This window comes from Erigeron canadensis, chromosome 6, assembly GCF_010389155.1.
Source record: "Erigeron canadensis isolate Cc75 chromosome 6, C_canadensis_v1, whole genome shotgun sequence".
Classification (NCBI taxonomy): Eukaryota; Viridiplantae; Streptophyta; class Magnoliopsida; order Asterales; family Asteraceae; genus Erigeron; species Erigeron canadensis.
This window is the reverse complement of record NC_057766.1, coordinates 42225302-42246631: the sequence shown is the minus strand read 5'-3', so window position 1 is coordinate 42246631 and position 21330 is coordinate 42225302. Positions and strand designations below refer to the sequence as shown.

The 21330-nt window shown below is 34.4% G+C and overlaps 3 protein-coding genes and 1 pseudogene across 7 annotated transcripts; 1 reads left to right on the top strand and 3 right to left on the bottom strand.

The window, feature by feature from the left end:
* Positions 1-685: 685 nt before the first annotated feature.
* Positions 686-6928, top strand: LOC122602630 (potassium transporter 2-like). 5 transcript variants are annotated; one of them, XM_043775230.1, is made up of 11 exons: positions 686-700; positions 2286-2377; positions 2473-2707; positions 2800-3045; positions 3133-3186; positions 3660-3920; positions 4267-4319; positions 4413-4530; positions 4608-4862; positions 5279-5917; positions 6397-6928. In XM_043775230.1, exons 2-11 carry the CDS (start codon positions 2339-2341, stop codon positions 6867-6869), a joined length of 2373 nt encoding a protein of 790 aa, XP_043631165.1. In that variant the 5' UTR covers positions 686-700; positions 2286-2338; the 3' UTR covers positions 6870-6928. The 5 variants fall into 5 exon arrangements, with proteins under 5 accessions (XP_043631165.1, XP_043631164.1, XP_043631163.1 ...); XM_043775229.1 differs by lacking the exon at positions 686-700 and adding an exon at positions 1244-1258; XM_043775228.1 differs by lacking the exon at positions 686-700 and adding an exon at positions 1426-1440.
* Positions 6929-7130: 202 nt separating this feature from the next.
* On the bottom strand, positions 7131-9430 carry LOC122602631 (phosphoglucan phosphatase LSF2, chloroplastic). Its single transcript, XM_043775231.1, has 4 exons — positions 9078-9430; positions 7933-8138; positions 7584-7754; positions 7131-7491 (listed from the first exon to the last, which is right to left on the bottom strand). Exons 1-4 carry the CDS (start codon positions 9343-9345, stop codon positions 7288-7290), a joined length of 849 nt encoding a protein of 282 aa, XP_043631166.1. The 5' UTR covers positions 9346-9430; the 3' UTR covers positions 7131-7287.
* Positions 9431-9560: 130 nt separating this feature from the next.
* Positions 9561-15082, bottom strand: LOC122604940 (annotated as a pseudogene).
* Positions 15083-18983: 3901 nt separating this feature from the next.
* Positions 18984-20720, bottom strand: LOC122604939 (adenine/guanine permease AZG1-like). The gene has a single exon (XM_043777798.1). The coding sequence runs from the start codon at positions 20718-20720 to the stop codon at positions 18984-18986; it is 1737 nt and encodes a 578-aa protein (XP_043633733.1).
* Between the last annotated feature and the right edge of the window lie 610 nt (positions 20721-21330).

Genomic DNA, 21330 nt, shown 5'->3' with positions numbered 1-21330 from the left:
AGCTATTCATGATCGGATATGACTTCGCTACATATAACAAATAAACGACATAATAAAACTATACTTCGTCTAAAAGATTTATTATTGTGGGACATCGACATCGACTCCCATTATTTCATTCACAATCAAACATTTTTTTTTTTAAATCATATTTTACAAAGAGGAACAAAATAACATAAACTAAAACTAAAAGTTGAAAATAAAATAATATAGACATCGTCTACATCCACCCTGCAAAAAGGCAAATACTAAACTATAAACATTCGATCCTCTGTTTTCCCACACTAAACATTTAAATAATATTCATATTCCTATTCCCCATCTAGCTATTTTTATAAAGAATCCCCACCATTATTGGCATTACTTAATTAAAAACCCAATCTCCATTTTTTTTTTTGTGATGATATCATAAAACAGCTGCTTTGTGGTGACACTCCATTTTCACTCCTTTACCTAAAATCCCACCGTCACACTTCCCGCCCATCCATATCTACTACATCTTCTATGCGTATACAGTCATTTACCACCATTTTCTTTATATTCTTTCAAGATCTAATAAAATAGTTGATTGATTGTGTTTCTAAATCATGACATAAGTTACTTGAAGTTGGAGGGGTTAAAGAGCTTTTTTGAGTATATTTTATGGCTGAAAAATGTAAAACTTCTTCTGGGATTTTGGTTTCTTGTTCATAAATACAGAGTAAGTTATTAAAGTTGTAATCTTTATGTTAGTTTTCAGTACATGCTAATCATCATTATGTGTTAAAGATTGGTGCTTTTTTGAGAGCTTGCTTTGATTTAACTTCAATTGATACTGTAGCTGATAAAGATTGCTGCTTTTTTGATGGGTTTGTTTTGATTTTATTATTTTTGTTGGTTTCGAGTGCATTAAATGGCTAAAAAAATTAGCAATCTGTTATGGGTTTTGGCTTTCTTGTTGATATGTATAGTGTTAGTTCTAAAAGTTGTAATCTTTTTGTTATCTAAAAGTTGATTCTAATGATTATAGTTGATAAAGATTGGTGCTTTTTTTGATGGGCTTGTTTTGATAATACTCAAATTGATATATTCATTGCTATAACAAAACCTCTATATAATAATGATGATATATAGAAAATGACATATATGTGACCCCTACCTTTAGTTTTCACACATTTTTGGTTTCTTGAAAACAAGAAAAAATCAATCTTTAAACGTTGAACCCATGAGTGTACCAAACAAGCAAAAGTTTGGAGAGAAAATAAAGGAGAAATTTTTGGTAAGAATTAAGACACTATTTCAAAGTGATGGTCCATGTTCTTGGCACGTGGTCCTGCTTTCACTTCATAAACCATAACTATATGTAACTTCCCTCACATCTTTTTTCTTTTTATATATGAAAGAAGTTACCTTTTTTCTATCTTGATTTGGGCAAAACCTAATAAAGATTATCATTAAAAGGTAATTACTTAATCATATGTAATGTTGGTTTCATTTTGGTCATGATTTGTTATGTGTAAAATGTGGGATTTAGAAAAAAGTTCATGCCTAATTATAGAGTATTCATTTGCAAATTTTAATTGTGTGTTTGATTAGGTTGGTTGAAGTTTGGTTTTTATCATGAAAATATTGAGCATGCCTAAGTGAGTATAGAGAGTGCAAAGTGGTCCTAAAAACAGCCTTGAATCTTGTGGCCTCATTTTTGGAATGAATGATTTGATATTATCATAATACAATTGTTGTTGAGTCATGTGATTGTGATCTTCTTCTTTATTTATTCTTGGCTTTACACGGTAATTACAAGAAGTTATAATTGAGTATATGTATACCTATGAAAAAAAAGTGATATAAATTTAAAGCTTTCCTTAATGCTACCTAATCTTCAACGCATTCATTTATTTTAACTTAGTTTAGTTGTTAAGTGTTTGTAAAAGCAGGAGCACTTTGGACTTTGAGTGAGGTATGGGCATTTCTCACAAGATAAAATGTTTTCTTTAATGTTTAAAAGATAAGAGTTCAAACCTGTATCCTTTTTCCTTCAAACTTATCATCTATTCTGCTTAGTCATGGTGTATTTTTCATATTTAAATGAATAGGAATCAGATTTTATCATAAAGTTTTAGAAGTAGAGGTATGGGAGTATGGGACCATTATGGGGTCTGTAACAAGTGTGTCACACTTTATGATCCTCAAATTGGAAATGTGAAGTAGAAATATGATGTTCTTCATTTGATGTTTGGTATTTAAATTCAGAAATTTTGGGTAACTATCTGAATAATTTTTTTTTCCCATGTCTTTTATTCCAGCTGGGATCTGCAGTTAGTACTTGTAGGAAATCTTGCAAGCTCATCAGTGAAGCATGGATCTTGACCATGGAAAATGTTGGCAAAATTCTAAGGTCTTCCCAATACCCATATGAATTCAAATTTTCTTTGTTTTTCGGTTTAATAACTGTTCTCTTTTTATTAAAGTTAGTTTGTTAAATTCATTTAGAAGGATTCTTGGAGAACAACTTTGCTGTTGGCTTATCAAAGTCTTGGTGTAGTCTACGGCGACCTCAGCATTTCTCCACTTTATGTTTTTAAGAGCACATTTGCAGAAGATATTCATCACTCAGAAACAAACGAAGAGATTTTTGGTGTACTTTCGTTCATTTTCTGGACTTTAACACTCGTCCCGCTTTTCAAATATGTGTTCATAGTTCTTAGAGCTGATGATAACGGTGAAGGTGAATACCACCTTAAAGTTCATACGTTGCGTCTTTTGTTAAAGCCCAATTTGCTAGATGTTATGATATCTAATTTGTAAGTTAATTTTTAGGTGGTACGTTTGCACTTTATTCATCGATATGCCGACATGCTAAAGTAAGCCTGGTACCGAACCGTCAAATTTCTGACGAATCGTTATCTACATACAAGTTGGAGCCATCTACGGGGCAAGAATATAGTTCTAAAGTGAGAATGTTGCTTGAAAAGTATAAGTTTTTGCGTACAGCTTTACTAATCTTGGTTCTTCTTGGCACTTGTATGGTAATTGGAGACGGGCTTCTTACTCCTGCCATATCTGGTAAAAGTTAGATCTTTTTAAATTTGCTACTGATTCCTTTGATAACTTTCTGATATTTAGCATAATGTGTGCGTGTTTGTGCTGTAGTTTTATCTGCAGTTTCCGGGCTTGAGTTATACATGTCTAAAGATCATCATCAGTGTGAGTGCCTCTTTTACAGTTGACACCACCCGAAATTGGAAGTTAGGGTACTATGGATATGCATTAAACTAATAATTGCAATTTGAAAATAACATAATCTGTTTTGAATTTTCGGGTAAAAGTGATATGAGTATGTGATTATTTTGGGTACAAAGTAGTGAATTTTGAGGAAGCAGGTAATAAGTTGAGAAAACATTAATTTTTTTACCTATCCTTGATTGTATCCAACTAAATATTCAATTGTACTTCTGATTATTCAAATTACCATATCAGTTGTAAAGCATATCCTGACACCCTTTTGTTCAAGACACAAGAAATAGTAATTAGGCATTGATCCTTGGTGGTAAATTAGCAATGATACACTGCAACTGTCCGAAAAGGAGATACATCTGACTTACTACATTCATACGTATTACCTTTCATGACTCTAATATTGTTATGGAGATATGTTCTAAGATGGTTTCTAATTACAGATGCAGTGATCCCGATTACTTGCTTCATATTGGTGTGCCTTTTTGCGCTACAACACTACGGCACACATAAAGTCGGTTTCTTTTTCGCTCCAATCGTGTTTTTGTGGCTGATATGCATCAGTGCCCTTGGCATATACAATATAATCTGTTGGAATCCACATGTTTATCAAGCTCTTTCCCCCTATTATATGCTAAAGTTCTTCAGGAAGACTAAAAAACAAGGATGGATGTCTTTAGGTGGAATTCTACTGTGCATAACAGGTGAATTGTTGTAATTTGGGCATTTGCTTAGTCTTTAGTACAATCTGGTTAAATTAACTTACATTATGATGGGATGGTAAGAGGCATAGTTCTTTTTGGAGGAGGCTGGAGGCACAAGTTCAAACTTGGGATAAGGAGTTAATATTGGTGTAATAGTTTAGGTTAGAGATAGGGTTTGGCTGTTAAAAAAACCCTTAAAATCTGGTACGAGTTGTTAAAAACTACTACAGTTGGATACAAGTTAATCTTGAGCAGTAACATTAAAATCAAATCATGAATTAATGTAGGAATATGTTTGACCAAAAAGTCAAAGTTATTTGACAACTGATCAACTGCACTTTTGTAGGCTCAGAGGCAATGTTTGCTGATCTTGGCCACTTCTCTTACACCGCAATTCAGGTACGTATAGAAGGAAACTAACGTTGTTGTACTAGCAAAACCAAGGTGTTTGAAATTTATGGGATTTTTTATATTACCATTTGGCTCTCATAGATTACGTTCACGTTTCTGGTTTATCCGGCGCTCATACTTGGTTACATGGGTCAAGCAGCGTACTTATCAAAAAATCACCAGAATGCTGATCAAATCGGCTATTACGTCTCGGTACCAGGTATTTCACTATTACACACTTTCAAAAATGCATTAGCAAGACGGTTGACTCAAGTAGTCAAGTCTATGTAATTTCAGAAAGTTTGAGGTGGCCTGTGCTTACAATAGCCATTCTTGCTTCCGTTGTGGGAAGCCAAGCAATCATAAGCGGAACATTCTCGATCATTAACCAAAGTCAATCACTCGGTTGTTTCCCTAGAGTCAAAGTTGTGCATACCTCTGACAAGATTCATGGTCAAATCTACATACCTGAGATTAACTGGATACTCATGATCCTCTGTATTGCAGTCACCATTGGTTTCAGAGATATCAAACACTTGGGAAATGCATCAGGTACTTGCCAAAAAGAACCCAAATATAGAGGTCTTAATTCATAATTTTGGACTTTCCATCTCTAAGGGGTCAGACAGTTGATAGCAACAAGAAAAAGGCAAAGAAGGAAACTGATCAAGCGGGTTGTAGTCATCCAAAATGTATTTATTTTACATTCTCCGAAATGGTTTTATTCATATCCAAGATTATTATTCAAATAATGTATTTAACGAAATCACATCTAGCACATTAAAATTAAATAAACTAATGTGGACAAAATATGTTTTGGGCAGACTCAAGCCGTTTCGACCGTAACTTATTTTCCTTTTTCTTTACTACCTTTTTTGAACGCTTCCATCTTGCCCCATCAATTTTCAATCTGTGCCTCCTCCGCTATATTGTTATGGATTTGCTGATGTTAATCTATTCCATTGCAGGATTGGCTGTAATGGCAGTAATGCTAGTGACGACTTGCCTTACATCTTTAGTAATCATTCTTTGTTGGCATAAACCTCCAATTGTCGCCCTCTGTTTCCTGTTATTTTTCGGGTCCATAGAGTTACTCTACTTTTCAGCTTCACTAGTCAAATTCCGTGAAGGGGCATGGCTACCGATCCTATTAGCACTCTTCCTAGTTACCGTGATGTTTGTTTGGCACTATGCAACCATCAAGAAATATGAATATGACCTTCAGAATAAGGTCTCTTTAGAATGGCTACTAGCGTTGGGTCCTACTTTGGGAATTTGTAGGGTTCCCGGGATCGGGCTCGTTTTCACAGACCTAACCTCCGGAATTCCTGCAAACTTCTCGCGGTTTGTCACCAACCTTCCTGCGTTTCACCGTATCTTAGTGTTTGTTTGCGTGAAATCTGTACCAGTTCCTTTCATCCCCCCGGACGAAAGGTACCTACTGGGACGTGTGGGTCCCGCATCTCTTCGAGCTTATAGGTGCATTGTGCGGTATGGTTATCGAGATGTGCACCAGGATGTGGACTCATTTGAGTCTGATCTTGTTAAACGGCTGGCTGATTTCATCCACTATGATTGGTGCCGACCACGAAAAAGTAGTGATCAAGGTAACCATTGTTATATAATTAAAGGTGGCTAGTTTGACCCACTTACTTATCAATGGTCGATATGGGTATCTTTTTTATCTCTAACAGGTCAATCGGTCAAATGAGGTTACTCAAAGTGCAATATTAATGTGTAAAACCTCCTAACTCGTTTGTCTCCATAAATAAGGCTTATTACTGAAATTAGGTACTATTTTTGTAGTTGTAGTTATATTTGATACTAATTATCTAAAAGAGTTGTTTTGGAGAAAAAGTCTTACAAGCTGACCATATTCGAGCCATTTGGACCGGAACATGTTTTTGAGTGTTTTGACCTTCCACTCAGCCTGGTGGTGTGTGAGTTGCCTACAGGCACCAACCAAAAGGTTGGGGGTTCAAGTCTCACAAGAGACAGATGTGTAAAATATTATGTGATGTGTTGATATTTGTCTTTCTAAAATTTTTTTGGGTCAACTCATGTTTTACGATTTGGGTCTGCACAGGTAATGAGAATCATCCGTCTGCATCAGATCGATCGTTGGGCGAGCATACTCTGGCAGTAGTAGGAAACACAGAATTCTCAAGAACTCCCATTTTTGAGGTGGATGAAAACATGAATCAAGTAAGTGTATCTTTGGGGTTCCAAACAGTTGAGAGCATTGGTGACATTGTTGAGATTAGTACATCCAAAGAGAGACGGGTGAGGTTTGCCATTGATGACAATGATGAGCCTGAAAATCCCATTGATGTACAATTGAGACAAGAACTCGAAGATCTGTTGGCAGCCCAACAAAGTGGAACCGCGTTCATACTTGGTCATTCACATGTCAAAGCAAAACAAGGGTCATCGGTTATGAAAAGACTAGCGATTAATTTCGGTTATAATTTCTTGCGGAGGAATTGCCGGGGACCTGATGTTGCCCTGAGAGTCCCTCCAGCATCTCTGTTGGAAGTTGGCATGGTTTATGTTGTATAAACTCAGTTGTTTTGTAGTTAGTTATCTGTTCATAATATCAAAATATCGAGTTCACAAGATAGTGTTTTTCTGTTTTGTTTACACAAATTGTTACAAAAAAAAAAGCATTACATAAATCTACAGTTATAAAGAGGTTTTGTCATTTTACCCATTTTTATGGCTCATACGGGGTGAGTCAATGAGCATCTAATTGTGGTACCGGGGTTTGGGTTCCTCCATTACCTTTTTTTTTTTTAATTTTGAAAGAAAGAAACCAATAGCTGATTAAGCATTTATTCTGTCTATTGATTCTCAATTTGTAGTTGGTAACATACTGCAAATGAGAAATACAACATTGATTTGTTGACAACTTACAAGAACCAACTTCTTTTATTGCTCATGATCTACTTGCCATAAGTATATATGTATATGTGAACGATCAAGTTCCACGAAGATGGTGAATACGATCCTGAATAAGTTTTCGCTCCCAGTCTGCCACGTTCTCAAATGCGTGTTCAGGAAGAGACTCAAAAGGCTCTTTGCCAGGGTCATTTTTGGCCAAATCAAAAGTAGCCCCTCTAATAGCCTTTTTATTCGGTCCACATGGTCTTTTTGCAGTAAGTGTGTCGTATGCTGTATTCAACTGTACATAAGGATGGTCGAGAAAGTGTTAACCTCAGTTTAAAGAAATCAACTACCGATTTAAAAATTTACTGACCAAAAAGGGCAACTTACATCCATGTCACAGAACCAGAACATGTAAGCAATGGCAACAGCTGGAGCTCGGCCTAAACCTGCAGTGCAATGTACGTATACTCTTCCTTTACCTTCAGAAATTGCCCATTCCAATGAAGAAACAGCTTTCGGTAACATGCTCCTCAAGGAATCCCCATCAAAATCTCTCGCCTGCCAAAATTATAAGCCATAAAACATTAACATTCTGATTGCTCGCTCTCTTATTTTTCTTTTCTTTTTCACTTTGTGGGTCATGTTTGCATTACTATGTAACAGGATCAACAAAATGAAATATAGAATAAAAATTAACAATCTTTTGATTCTTGAAGGTTAATGAAGTTTTGCTTACAGGTCTTCTCATATGGCGGACTCCAAGTTGTTTACACCTTTTGATTATAGACTCCAAATCTACTCCCCAATATTCAACGTCACTGTCCTGCTGCAAGTTAAGAATGTAGGCAACATTTTGTTCCTCTTTAAGATGGTCAATATCTTCAGGTTTTTGAGGCTGAGAGCCGACAATTAGATTTTCTGTGATCAGATTATAATTCATGCCTGGAAAGGCCCAATAAATCTGGTTAGAACTCGATATCGAAACTAGTATCATCTGGCAACGAGTTAAGATTGCCAGGCTTGGTTAAGCAACTAGATACAAACTTAAATCAAAATCATACGCTTCAATCACACAAGTTTTCAGCTCAAGTCACCAAATCTACTAGTTAAAACACATAACATAATCTTCTGCTGTTAAAAAAAAACATTCATAACAGAATGGTAGTTAACTTTAAATACTATATAGGGGTTGGGTATTGTAAAACAAGTATTAAAGTAAAACAAATAAGACAAGATCTTGACCCTTAGATCATGGTTAAATTGATGCACGAAGATTCACTGCACGATGATTTTCATGATGCACGGTGATCTTCAATGAAGAAAAACCTATTGTTTTATTTATTTTACTTTAATACTTGTTTTATTTTATCTAAAATATATAAGATAAGTATAGTTTTTCTCCCTTTTTATTTGCATCTCTTTCTGTAATACACTTTGACTTTTGTTAGTCAAGTTACAAAAGGCAGTACATGCAAAAGCCATTACACTTTATTCTTTTGGATGCAAAAAGTCTAGCAAAAGCCAAACATATAGTATATAGTCCCAGAGTAGTAAAGTATTGTATATCACAATAAGTAACACCTTATCAAATGATTTAAATTCCTGACCACATAATATAACTGATATGATCACCCAAATATACAATATTCCAAAGTCTAGATCTACAAAAATGTCACTAAGAAGCAACTATAATTAAAAGAATCTTTGAATTTGTTATCTTTTTAAGCATTCATCACAAATTCACAGATCATTATATATTTATATGTAATAATCAACACCCATGTCAAAAAAATGATGTATAAGCTAATTGAGAAAAAAGACACAGTTTATATGCATAAGCGATCATTAGAAGAAGGAAAAAGAAGAAATAGTAAGACTGACCAAGATCATGGTGATACTCATAGGGGTTTCTCATCATTCTTTTCATGGCAGTGTTGTAATCTTCCATTTTATTATGGTCAGTCTTCTTGTTTTCATCAGTCTCATTTTGTGTAGCTTGACATGAAATTCTTGTTTTGTGTGGGGGCTTTAGAGTAAGTTTGAATTGGGAGTTCTTGTTTAGATTTGATACAACATAAACTAGTTTGTTGGTATCAAGTGGTGGTGAAGATGCAACAAATGTGAAAGTAGATGAAGCAAGAGATTTCATTTTCCCACTATCTTCTCCTCTGTCATGTGTGACTCCAAACTATTTTATATGGTTAATCGGTTATCACAAATTGTTTGTATTTCTACGTTACCTTCATATATTTTTTTTTTATACTCGCGTGTTATTCTATTACCAAAGCTCCTCGATAGCAACATATGAAATCCAAAACTTTATAGAAAAAGAATTAAAACCAAAACAAAACAAAAAAAAGCTGAAACTAAAAAAAAATCGAACCGATTTGATTCGATTTTAAACCATAAACTCACTCCTATCCTAAACCTCAATTACCTTCCTGCTCTTCACCACATTACTTTCCTTAACTAGCCTATCCTCCCCTAAACTACCACCACCGCAACTTCCACCCCCTTTAAGAAATCCACATTTACAGAACAACCCCACAACCCAGTCCCACAAATTAAGAATTATGAACGTCCCAATTCCACCTGTTAAACCATAAGCTATTGAATAAGTCAATGGCATCAAAATTAACGTCATCAAAACTCCTACCAGTATCAACGGTGGTCCTACAGCCCATGCCGGAATTGACGCCAATAACGGTGTAAAGAAAAATGCCAACATAAAATACCCTGCTACCGTTAACGCCGTTATCCCCGTCCTTCCACCTTCTCGTATTCCCGTTGACGACTCAATATAAGCCGTTACCGATGAGGTACCAAGTAAAGAGCCAATAGTTATTGCAGATGCATCCGATACGAACGCAAAATACTGCCCTTCAAAATCCCCATTTTCGTCAGTGAAACCCGCAAAACGTGCCATTGAGTATAAAGTCCCAGTTGCGTCTAGAATATCGACATATAGAAATGTGATCAATGCTTCCCAAAACGAACTGCTACTTATTCCTCTAAAACTTAACGCACCAGCGGTTGATTTAATTTTATGAATGTCGATAATTATATTCGTAACTAGAGTCGCCAATCGAGGTGTTTGGAAAAGCGGTCACAGGAGTGTTACGAAACCATGAAACGGCCGTAACAAACACGATACCGTAAATCATTGCGCCTTTAATGTTTTTAACCAAACAATATGCGATAATTACGAACCCGACTACGCCTAGCCAAAAAGTCGGGCTTTCCATTCTGTTCCCAACGCACATAATATTTCCAGATACTGATCCGCCTGGAATGAGTGAAACGGTGCCGTTTGGGAAAGTTGTCACGGGAGCTAATGAAGCACGTGAGGATTAATGTAACGAGAGTGGATGAGCTGTACCCGATTAAACCGATTCCTTGGTTATTTTGTAACCCGATAAATGCTAAAAATAATCCTATACCGGCTGATGAAGAGATCCGTACGGGTTTTGGAACTAACTTTGCGAGTTTAGCTCGTAATCCAACGGCTGATATTAAAAGAAATATTAGTCCTTCTATGAAAACAGCCGCAAGTGCACTTTCATATGTTACCTTACCAGAAACATGAAACCCGACAACCGTGTATGCAAAGTAGGCGTTTGCACCCATAATGGGGGCCAATGCCAGGGGCATGTTTGCGAACAAACCCATGATGACACACCCGATGAGGGACGACGCGACCGTGGCGACTATGAGGTCTTTTCGAACTCTGTCTAGACATGCAGTGTACCCCGGGTTAAACTTGCATGAAATATCGGGTTGGACGAGAGTCATATTGGGTCCGGTGCAATTTGTGGCAGTGAAAGATGGGTTGGAACAAAGAGGGACACAGTCCGAGACTGAGCAAGTGGCACCCGAGTCGGATAAGATGGTGGCGTTGACGGCAAGGATGTAGGCCATTGTTAAGAACGTGGCCGTGCCGGCACGAAGCTCGGTTGTGAAAGTCGTCTTACGTTCGATGAGTTTGAAGTGTTTTCCAACCCGTGATTTGCCGATGAAGGTGTTGAGCCTTGTTAACGGAGATGGTTGGACAGTAGTGGCTTCCATTTTTTGTCTTTGGAGTAATCTACTGACTATGAAAAATTGTGAAAGAATTTTGAATGATTACATTGATGATGATGTGATAATTTATCTATAGTTAAATACGGCGTATTAGGTTTTTAAAGTGTATCTAAACTGGTAATTATTTTATTTTCAAACATATAACCACTTTGGAAGGAGTATCTTACGATGAAACAATTATAATGCTTATCTAACTTAATTATATATATATATATATATATATTTTGTTGTAGAGCAATGAGAAAAAATTAATCTCTTTTGAAAATAATTAACAATACAATCCTAGCTATTAATACTAAAATTCAAACTATAAACATGATAAGTTATTAAATATAGCAGACAGAACAATTTTAAATTTTGAAATCAAAGTATAAACATAGTAACTTTTAAATTTAATCAAACATAACCATACAACTAAATAAAAACACAGCACAAACAATTTTAAGATTTCATTAGGCTTTGTCAAAAATTTGTAATTTTTAATATTTTTATTTTATATCTTTATAAATGGGTAAAAGATTCATACATGTTATTATAAAAACACACAATCATTTTCTTCTCATTTCAATCTTATCATAATTTTTAAGCAACAACATGACCAATGTAATTTTTTAACATTCATTTTTCTCCATATGATTGTTATTGCTTTAACTAATTATTACTATGTTGTTATTCATGTTTTTCTTGATTTTATCCATAGAAAATTAACTTTATATAGAGCAATTAATAACTAAAATACATATAAATATAATTATATCGGGTGAATGGGTTGGTGGGTTGAAAATACCCAGCTGAACCCGGCCAAATATCAAAATCGACTTAAAAAGATCAACCAAAACTTGTCAACCCGTCATCTCAATTCCAACAACCAACCCAAATTTTTTTTTTGTTGGCGGCTTAAATGGTTTGGTGGATTGATTTCAACCTTTCAGGTTATATGTGTTGTAGGTAGGTAGATTACTTTCAAATAAAATGAGTTGTGGGTTGTCGGATTAAGTGAGTTGGATAAAAGATTCAAATATGTTATTATTAAAAAACACAATCATTTTCTTCTCATTTCAATGCATCATAATTTTCAAACAACATGACCAATGTAATTTTTTAACATTCATCTTTCTCCATATGATGTTATTGCTTTAACTAATTATTACTATTTTGTTCTTCATGTTTCTCTTGATTTTATACACAGATAATTAACTTTATACAGAGCAATTAATAACTAAAATAAATATAAATATAATTATATCGAGCGAATGGGTTGGTGGGTTGAAAATACCCAACTGAACCTGGCTAAATATCAAAACCGACTTAAAAAGATCAACAACACTTGTCAACCCAACCGCCAACTCAATTTTTGTTTGGTTGGCGGCTTATGATTTGGTGGATTGATTTCAGCTTTTCAGATTATATGGGTTGTGTGTTAGTAGATTGATTTCAAATAAAATGAGTTGTGGGTTGTTGGATTAAGTGAGTTGGTGGGTTGACCTAATAAAAAAAATTATATAAATTTAAAATAGTTTTGGGTTGACGGGTTGACCAATTAATCCAAAAGGTTAACCTGACCCGACCCAAAAAAAAAACATGTTGGCGGGTTATCGGGTCGAGATTTTACAACCCTAACCCAGTTTTCCCGGGTCGGTTTCAAGTCAAATTTCAGATAAAATCGAGTATTGACAACCTTAATATATATATATATATATATATATATCAAACCGACTCTATATATGTTATATCAAAAAATGTACAATAATCATTATCTTAATTAACATTATGTCTGATTTTATAATCAAGTTTATTTTGATATTTTTTGCAATGCTTTGATACATGTATTATGCTTTGATATTTTTTGCAATATTTTTGGTGTATATGTATATAAACTTTAAGAGGTGAGTTATTTTTACTTAAAATTTCGTATTTTTTCATTAGAGATGCAATTCGTTATACTTTTGATACTTACACATAACCTACAGATGTGTAGGTTGAACGAAATTTGTGATTCGGAACGGGCTTCGCCTTTAAGGATATTCATAAATGGTAGCTAGTGGGGTGATAGATCATTAAGAGTGATAGGTCATAGTGTGATAGGTCATATGGGGTGATCGGTGATGGGTGATCTACCTAACGGACTCCGCTCTTAGCCGTTATAGATCCGCCATGGACTGACGTGCTCCGCCATGGACTGACGAGCTCCGCTCTTAACCTACATTATTGTGTACAGATGATTATTTACTAATTCACATGTGAAAACAAAGATTCTATACATGTGTAGGTACACAAGTACAAAGGAAAAAAAAATTTAAAAAGTCGTCAAAAGTAAATCGAAATGCATCTCTAATGAAATAGGACGAAATTTAATATTACCCCTACTTTTTTTTATCTTACGATTTATGAGATAAAACATTTTAAATTATTTGGATGAATTTTCTTATTTAAGTTAAGAGAGAGAAAAGTAGGGAAAATATATGATCCAGAATTGTTGTTCTTTTTTGTTTGTGAGTTCTTAAATAACCATTCCTTTATACTTTAAACAATAAACTCCGTTTCGTGTTTAACCTATTCTACGTGTCAAGACTATATAAAAACTTACTATGACTTCAAGATCGGTCGACTTCAAGATCGGTAACACCATATTTCCGCCTATTTTACCTTATGGTTCTAAAAGTGTGTACTGACATTAATTCACTCTTTATTATATAAGTATTAATTAATTATACACTTACTATAAAATTCGGGAAGATGACATTTAATATGAAAATAAACAACATTTTTATACACGTTAAATGAAGCCTAGGGGCTTCCTTTAGCATTTTCTTATTATATAATGCAAAAATTAACAAGTTCGAGAATCAAGTATCTTTTGTTTCCAGATTTTAACATATGATTTACCTTTTTTTGGCAAACAAATGATTTATTAAAGCATTACTTCTCCAAATTATCAATTAAGAAAATCAGAGTGTATATAAAATATAATAATGTTATAAAGAAAATATAGATTTACATAGTTTTTAAGCCCTGGTGCGAGCCCTACATTCTAAAAATATCACAATTAGTATTACACAATACTCATAGAAACAAACTGGATAAGGCTAAAGCCCATTAAACATTTTTAAAGTGACCCATATAGAAGTTCAGTAAATATTAAACATAGGCCCCAAACTATTATACTGAACCCACACAATATACCCAATTGAAGAATGAAGGGTTTACAAGTGGAAAATAGTAAGGGCGCGTTTAATTATAGAAAATATTTTCTTGTTTTTTATTTCTAGTTTAATTCTTTAAAAAATAGAAGGAGTTTTTCATCTTCAGAAAACAAATGAAAATTTTAAAAACGCGTTTAAAACTAAAAAACATTATTTCCATTTTCCTTATTCAAAAAGATGTTATAACATAGTTGGTTAAGTGGGAGATTTGGGGTCGGGTAGGGGCAGGGGATGACACGGTGGGGGCGAGGGATGACGGGGGCATGGACGGGGGCGTAGGTGAGAGTTAATGTAATTTGAAGTTTTCAAAATTTTGAAAATAGAAAATGAAAAGTGAAAACAATAAAAAAGTGTAATCTAATTTCCCATATAAAAGTGGAAAACCATGTTTTTGTTTTCTTGGAAAACAGTTTTGAAAAACTACGATTTGAACGCATTTTGTTTTTCATGTTTTCTTGAAAAATGAAAATGAAAAACAATGGGTAGGAATGACAATGGGTCAGGTTCGGGACGAGTAGTATTAAACCCGAACCCAAACCCGATAAGGAATATACAACCTGAACCCGACCCGATACCCATCGGGTACTTTATCAGAGACCCCATCGGGGATAAAATCGTTCCCAAAACCCGAAACCCGACCCCATAAGAATAGTTATTTTTCAATAATATTTACCAAAACTTGTATGAATAGAGAAATGATACTACTTATTCTTGATTTTTTGAGAAATGGATGTGCAAGTTATTGAACATAGATACAAATTTTGTTGATATTAGTGTTGAATATAGATTCAAAACTAATTACTTAAAAATATATAGATATAGGTATAGATATCGGGTTTTCTCATCGGGTTTCGGGTTTCTCCACCGGATCGGGTTCTTTTGCCACATGTCGGGTTTCCTCATCGGGTTTCGGGTTTTCTCGAATTAAACGCGCCATCAACTTTTCAGCAATGATGCATCGTTTCAAGAATGGCACTCTCGTTGTCTAAAATATATCACAAAAAAGGTGCAACCTCGGTATCATTTCATTCAAATAATTGCATCTTCTCTTTTTCCTTTTTAATAAAAGAAAAGTTATTGTAATTTATGTTGGTGACACTTGGTGGTACGTTTGTTGGGGGAATCAAAACAGGGCACAAAGCAAATATTCCGAACCTTTGGTTCAATACATTAATAAAAAAAATTGTTTTATTTAGAACAAGTAAACAATTTGGATTATTTTTGTTAAGGTTACTTAAACAAGATAAATATTTGATTTGATTGTATGTAGTTATGTACTCTAGTCTGGGGTACGTATATTATGAACATTTTTGTACCCTTGACCGGACAATATTACCACCTCGACTATCGGCGGAACCCATGTAAGAGATTTCAACAACCCAAAAAATTGACACTCAATTCTCCTAAGCTTTCACAAGTTTAGAAAAAGTCGGGTCAGCCCCAAAACTTGCACCCAAGAATGTTTGAACTTATTTCTTTTTTTGAGGATTTCAGAACTTCTAACTAATAACTTTATTGATGAGCCGTTCAAAAAAAAAAAAAACCTTTATTGATGGGTAATCATATAATGACTAAAATATTGTATAAAAGGACCTTGATGATAACAAAAGGAATGTTATCAATCACACTCACATATAATGATTTGAATGAACAGTTTAAAACGTATTATGTAGACATGTAACTTAACATACTATTATAAATTACGATTTATAAATTGTTGCATATGTAAATTTTTAGTTTATCACTGTAGTTTGTAACATCTTCTTATAACTTTGAAGACAACGGGAAGTTTGTAAAAGATACTTATATAAACGTGTCACACTTGTAACTCGAAATGGATAGATGATCTCTAATTAAGAATATTTATATTAATTAATTAAAATTTAGAAAGTTGGAAGTCGGTAGAAGAAAATTTTAAATAGCACATAATAGTAAATATTTTCAATCAGATGAGTTGGAATAAAATTACTATGATTATTATGCTAAATATAAAGTAATGAAATATGACAGGTATGTGGTCTAAATGATACACACCCAGAATTTATTCTTGGTGGGGGATCGGGTGTAGGTGGTGCAAAGTGGTTTAAATTGTATTTTGGATTATCCAGTTTGATGTAATACTTACTAATAAAATATAAGAATAGGATATAAAATAGTTCGAATACTTTGATAAAAGATTGTGAAACTTAGGGTGTGTTTGATAACACAAAATGATTTAGCGTCGAATAATCTCAGAGTCTGAATGGTTCAAAAACTCTTAATAAAATTTGATCCTGAATAGAAAAATATGTTTGATACATATTCTGAATGGATAATCTAAAATACAAAAATGACTTTTTTTTTAACCTTCTTCAAAATTTATGCTATCACAAAAATATAACAAAACATAAACATAAAATAGATATTATGATAATATTAACAAATCAAATTCTCTGAAACAATTACTCGTAAGACGTAACCTCATGCCGACAGATTCCCCTTCTTGATAAGAATATAAAAAGTGAAGGTAAAGCCCCTGGTTTCAATTTCGGTGATACGCTCACATAAACACGATTTCCTTCTACAAATTCTTTCACAAACTATAATACCCCAAAACCGATAAATGCTATTAAGTATAAACCCACTTTCATAGTAATGCATAACAATACGGAAGTGATATATAGATAAAATATACATACATATATGTATATAATAGTAGGTCTTGATATGTTTGTTTTAATGGGGGGATTATACCAATAAAAAACAAATACTAATGAACATCATCTTTTGTATGTATAGGTTAATTAAATAATGTAAAGAAGTTGAAAAAAGAATGTGTTAAAACGAGAAGGGAGAAGGGTATTTGGGGGAAAAGTCGGTTGCTGAATGGTATAGAGACCTTTTCAAGATGGAATGGTTAAGCATGAAATTTATTCTCGTTCAGCATCATTCATTATTCAGATGGACGAATCAAACAATCTGATTGCTGACCGATTCAGCACTCAGTGCTAAATGATGCCATTCAGTTGCAATCAAACACACCCTTACTCGTTAGGGAATGAAACGTGCCTCCTTCTGGCCCTTCCCGATGAGAAGGGTGATAACAAACTAATTATTATCACTAAAAAAAAAATCCATTTATTCACAGTTGGTTATAAAAAATATGAAAAAATTCATGAATTTAATCACATATAAAAATGTATAAAAAAAATTACATTTAAAAGTGTGAATAAATTTTAAAAGTTATAATTTTTTCACACCTATAAATATATAAACAAAATATTAACACTTTAAAGTGTGAAAGTTATTATGTAACACATGATTTCTTCACACATGGAGAGTGTGAAGAAATCATGTGTTACAAATTAACTTTCACACTCTTGAGTATGAACAATTGATATCACTTTACACACTTGAAAGTGAAGTGTGAAGTTTTCTTTGCCACATGTATAAGTGTGTAGATATTGTGATTTTTAAAATTTCTTTACACTTTTAAATGTAAAAGTATTTTCACACACTTTTAAATGTGATTAAATTAACAAAATTTTTCACACTTATTAAAATTATAAAAAAACAAGTGTGAGGAAATGACATATTTGTTGTAGTGTATATATACTTTATCGGGGGACTTTGTGATATACCTTGAAATATTTTTCTCATGTATCGAACTTGAGACCTCCAGCATGAAAAGCTAGCACTCAACCATTAAGCTATAAGGAAAAGCATGTTTAAGTCCTGCAGAGGGGGCAAAGTTTTATCCAATTAAAATGTCGTAATTATATGTCGTGTCTTCAGGCGGTTTAATTGGGGTTTCTCCTCCTACTAGGTATTGAGGGTGAGAGGGCTCTCTAGCACGGATTCGGTTAAGACAACATAAGCTAGATCCTTGTTGTAAGCAAATGATCCACATTTTGTTTTTTTTTAAAAAAAAATTAATTAAGTCACTCAAATCTTGAATTACACGTTTTAAAAAGTGTATAAAGTTAAGAGTAATTTTGAGTTTGCAAAACCTTTTATATACAAATTTTTACAAACTCAACTTCCATTAATTAAATTACTTCTATGTGTTCTCTCTCTTTTTTCTATCACTTGTTTGATTGGACCACCTCACATGTCATTTATCTTTTTAACAATTAGTTTATAATTTGTTTATCATTTTAACATGACTCTAAAATTAAAGGGATGTTTCATCAAACTTCAAATCGATTAAATTGGGATATATTTGGTTGATTTGGACAAATTGAGTTGTTTAAACTTGATGTGGTGGTTTAAGTTAGTCTAACCTTTATTATGACGGTATGGAAAAATGGAAATGCAGATTTTAAGTTTTATTTAATTTAAAAAGGGACATATTATGTCGCCAAAAACAAGTATGTAGCTGCTTATTTGATAATTTAAATACTTAATACACAAGATATTTCTATTATAAAAATCCTAAAGATTACACTACTAATAATAACAATAATATTAATAAATAATAATAATAATATGGAAAGTAATAAAAACAAAACTCCAAAAATTCAACCTAAACCTCAATAGTCTTCCTACTTTCTACCACAACATTTCTGTTACTAACAGGACTACCCCCTAAACTAAGACCACTACTATTTTTACAACCTTTAATAATACCATATTTACTAAAAATCCCCACAACCCAATCCCACAAATTAAGTACCATATACGTCCCAATTCCCCCTATCAAACCATAAGCTATCGAATACGTTAATGGCATCAATATCAACGTCATAAACGCTGGTATTGCTTGCTTCATATCTTCCCAGTCAATCTCCGCTACTGATCTCATCATCAACACTCCCACCAGTATCAACGGCGGTCCTACCGCCCATTTCGGTATCGACGCCAATAACGGTGTAAAGAAAAATGCCAACATAAAATAACCTGCTACCGCTAACGCCGTTATCCCCGTCCTCCCACCTTCTCGTATCCCCGTTGACGACTCAATATAAGCCGTCACGGGTGAAGTGCCAAGTAACGAGCCGATTGTTATTGCGGTTGCATCCGACATGAAGGCGAAATACTGTCCTTCGAAATTCCCATTTTCGTCTGTAAAACCCGCAAAACGTGCCATTGAGTACAAAGTTCCCGTTGTGTCTAGAATATCAACATATAAAAACGTGATCAATGCTTCCCAAAATGAACTACTGCTTATCCCGCTAAAACTTAACGCGCCCGCTGTCGCTTTAATTTTGTGAACATCCACTATATGTTTAAAGTATTCGTAACTAGAGTTGCCTGTTGCCGTGTCAGGAAACACGGTAACAGGAGTGTTACGAAACCATGAAACGGCAGTAACAAACACAATGCCGTAAATCATTGCGCCTTTAATGTTTTTAACCAAACAATACGCGATAATTACGAACCCGGCCACGCTCAACCAAAACGTCGGGCTCTCCATTCTGTTACCAACACACATAATATCTCCCGATACTGACCCGCCTGGGACCAATAAAATAGTGCCATTTGGGAAAGTTGTAACGGGAGCCAACGGAGCGCGTGAAGATTCTGGACACGCGCCTAGTGTAACGAGAGTGGATGAGCTGTACCCGATTAGACCGATTCCTTGGTTATTTTGTAACCCGATAAACGCTAAAAATAATCCTATACCGGCTGATGAGGAGATCCGTACGGGTTTTGGAACTAACTTTGCGAGCTGTGCTCGTATTCCAACGGCTGAGATTAATAGAAATATTAACCCTTCGATGAAAACCGCTGCAAGTGCACTTTCGTATGATACGTTACCGGAACCATGAAACCCAACAACCGTGTATGCAAAGTAGGCGTTTGTCCCCATTCCAGGGGCCAGAGCCAATGGCAAGTTTGCGAACAAACCCATGATGACACACCCGATGAGGGACGACGCCACCGTGGCGACAATTAGGTCTTTTCGAACTCTCTCCAGACATGCAGTGTACCCGGGGTTAACCGGGCTAAACTTGCATGAAATATCAGGTTGGATTAGAGTAAGATTGGGTCCGGTGCAATTTGTGGCGGTGAAAGACGGGTTGGAGCAAAGAGGGACACAGTCCGAGACTGAGCAAGTGGCGCCCGAGTCGGATAAGATGGTGGCGTTGACAGCAAGTATGTACGCCATTGTTAAGAACGTGGCTGTTCCGGCACGAAGCTCGGTTGTGAAATTAGACTTACGTTCGATGAGTTTGAAATGTTTTCCAACGCGTGATTTGCCGATAAAAGTGTTGAGCCGTTTTAACGGAGATGGTTGGACTGCTGTGGTAACTTCCATATGTATATATGTGCTTTGAGATCGATCGAGTAATTAAATATATATGATCACTAGTTAAGATCGACTAAGAAAAAGTGGCCGGGTAGTGGTGTTGGTGTTCAATAGTTCATGGCTTAGAATTAGAATGTGTATGTGTTTCAAAATTGGTTTTGTAGGGGAATATTGGTCTCATGTTCCAGTGGGATCTCCCAATTGTATTTGATGCATGCTTTTTTAAATAGGAAGCAATTTGAATCATTTTTACTTTAACTAAATATATATTCTTTCATTTGAGTAATACACATATATTCCATGTACTTAATTACTTAATCAAAACATGCATATATATTCCATGTGATATCATTGCCAAATTGGGTAATGAATTCAAAACTCATTTGTCTCCCAAAATCTTATAAGTTTCAAATTTTAATATATCGAAAACTATTGATCATTGTTTTGTTATTAATTTGTGACAGCGTGATAAGAAGCTTGGGCTACAACATTTTCAAGCGGTGGAAAATCAGAGATTTTAATCTCTCTTTTTTTTTTTTTTTTTACGAAATTCTCAACTGTAAAGGAGCAATTGGTTTTAACATAAGTTTTGTGTGAAAATCGGTGATTTAGTTGATGT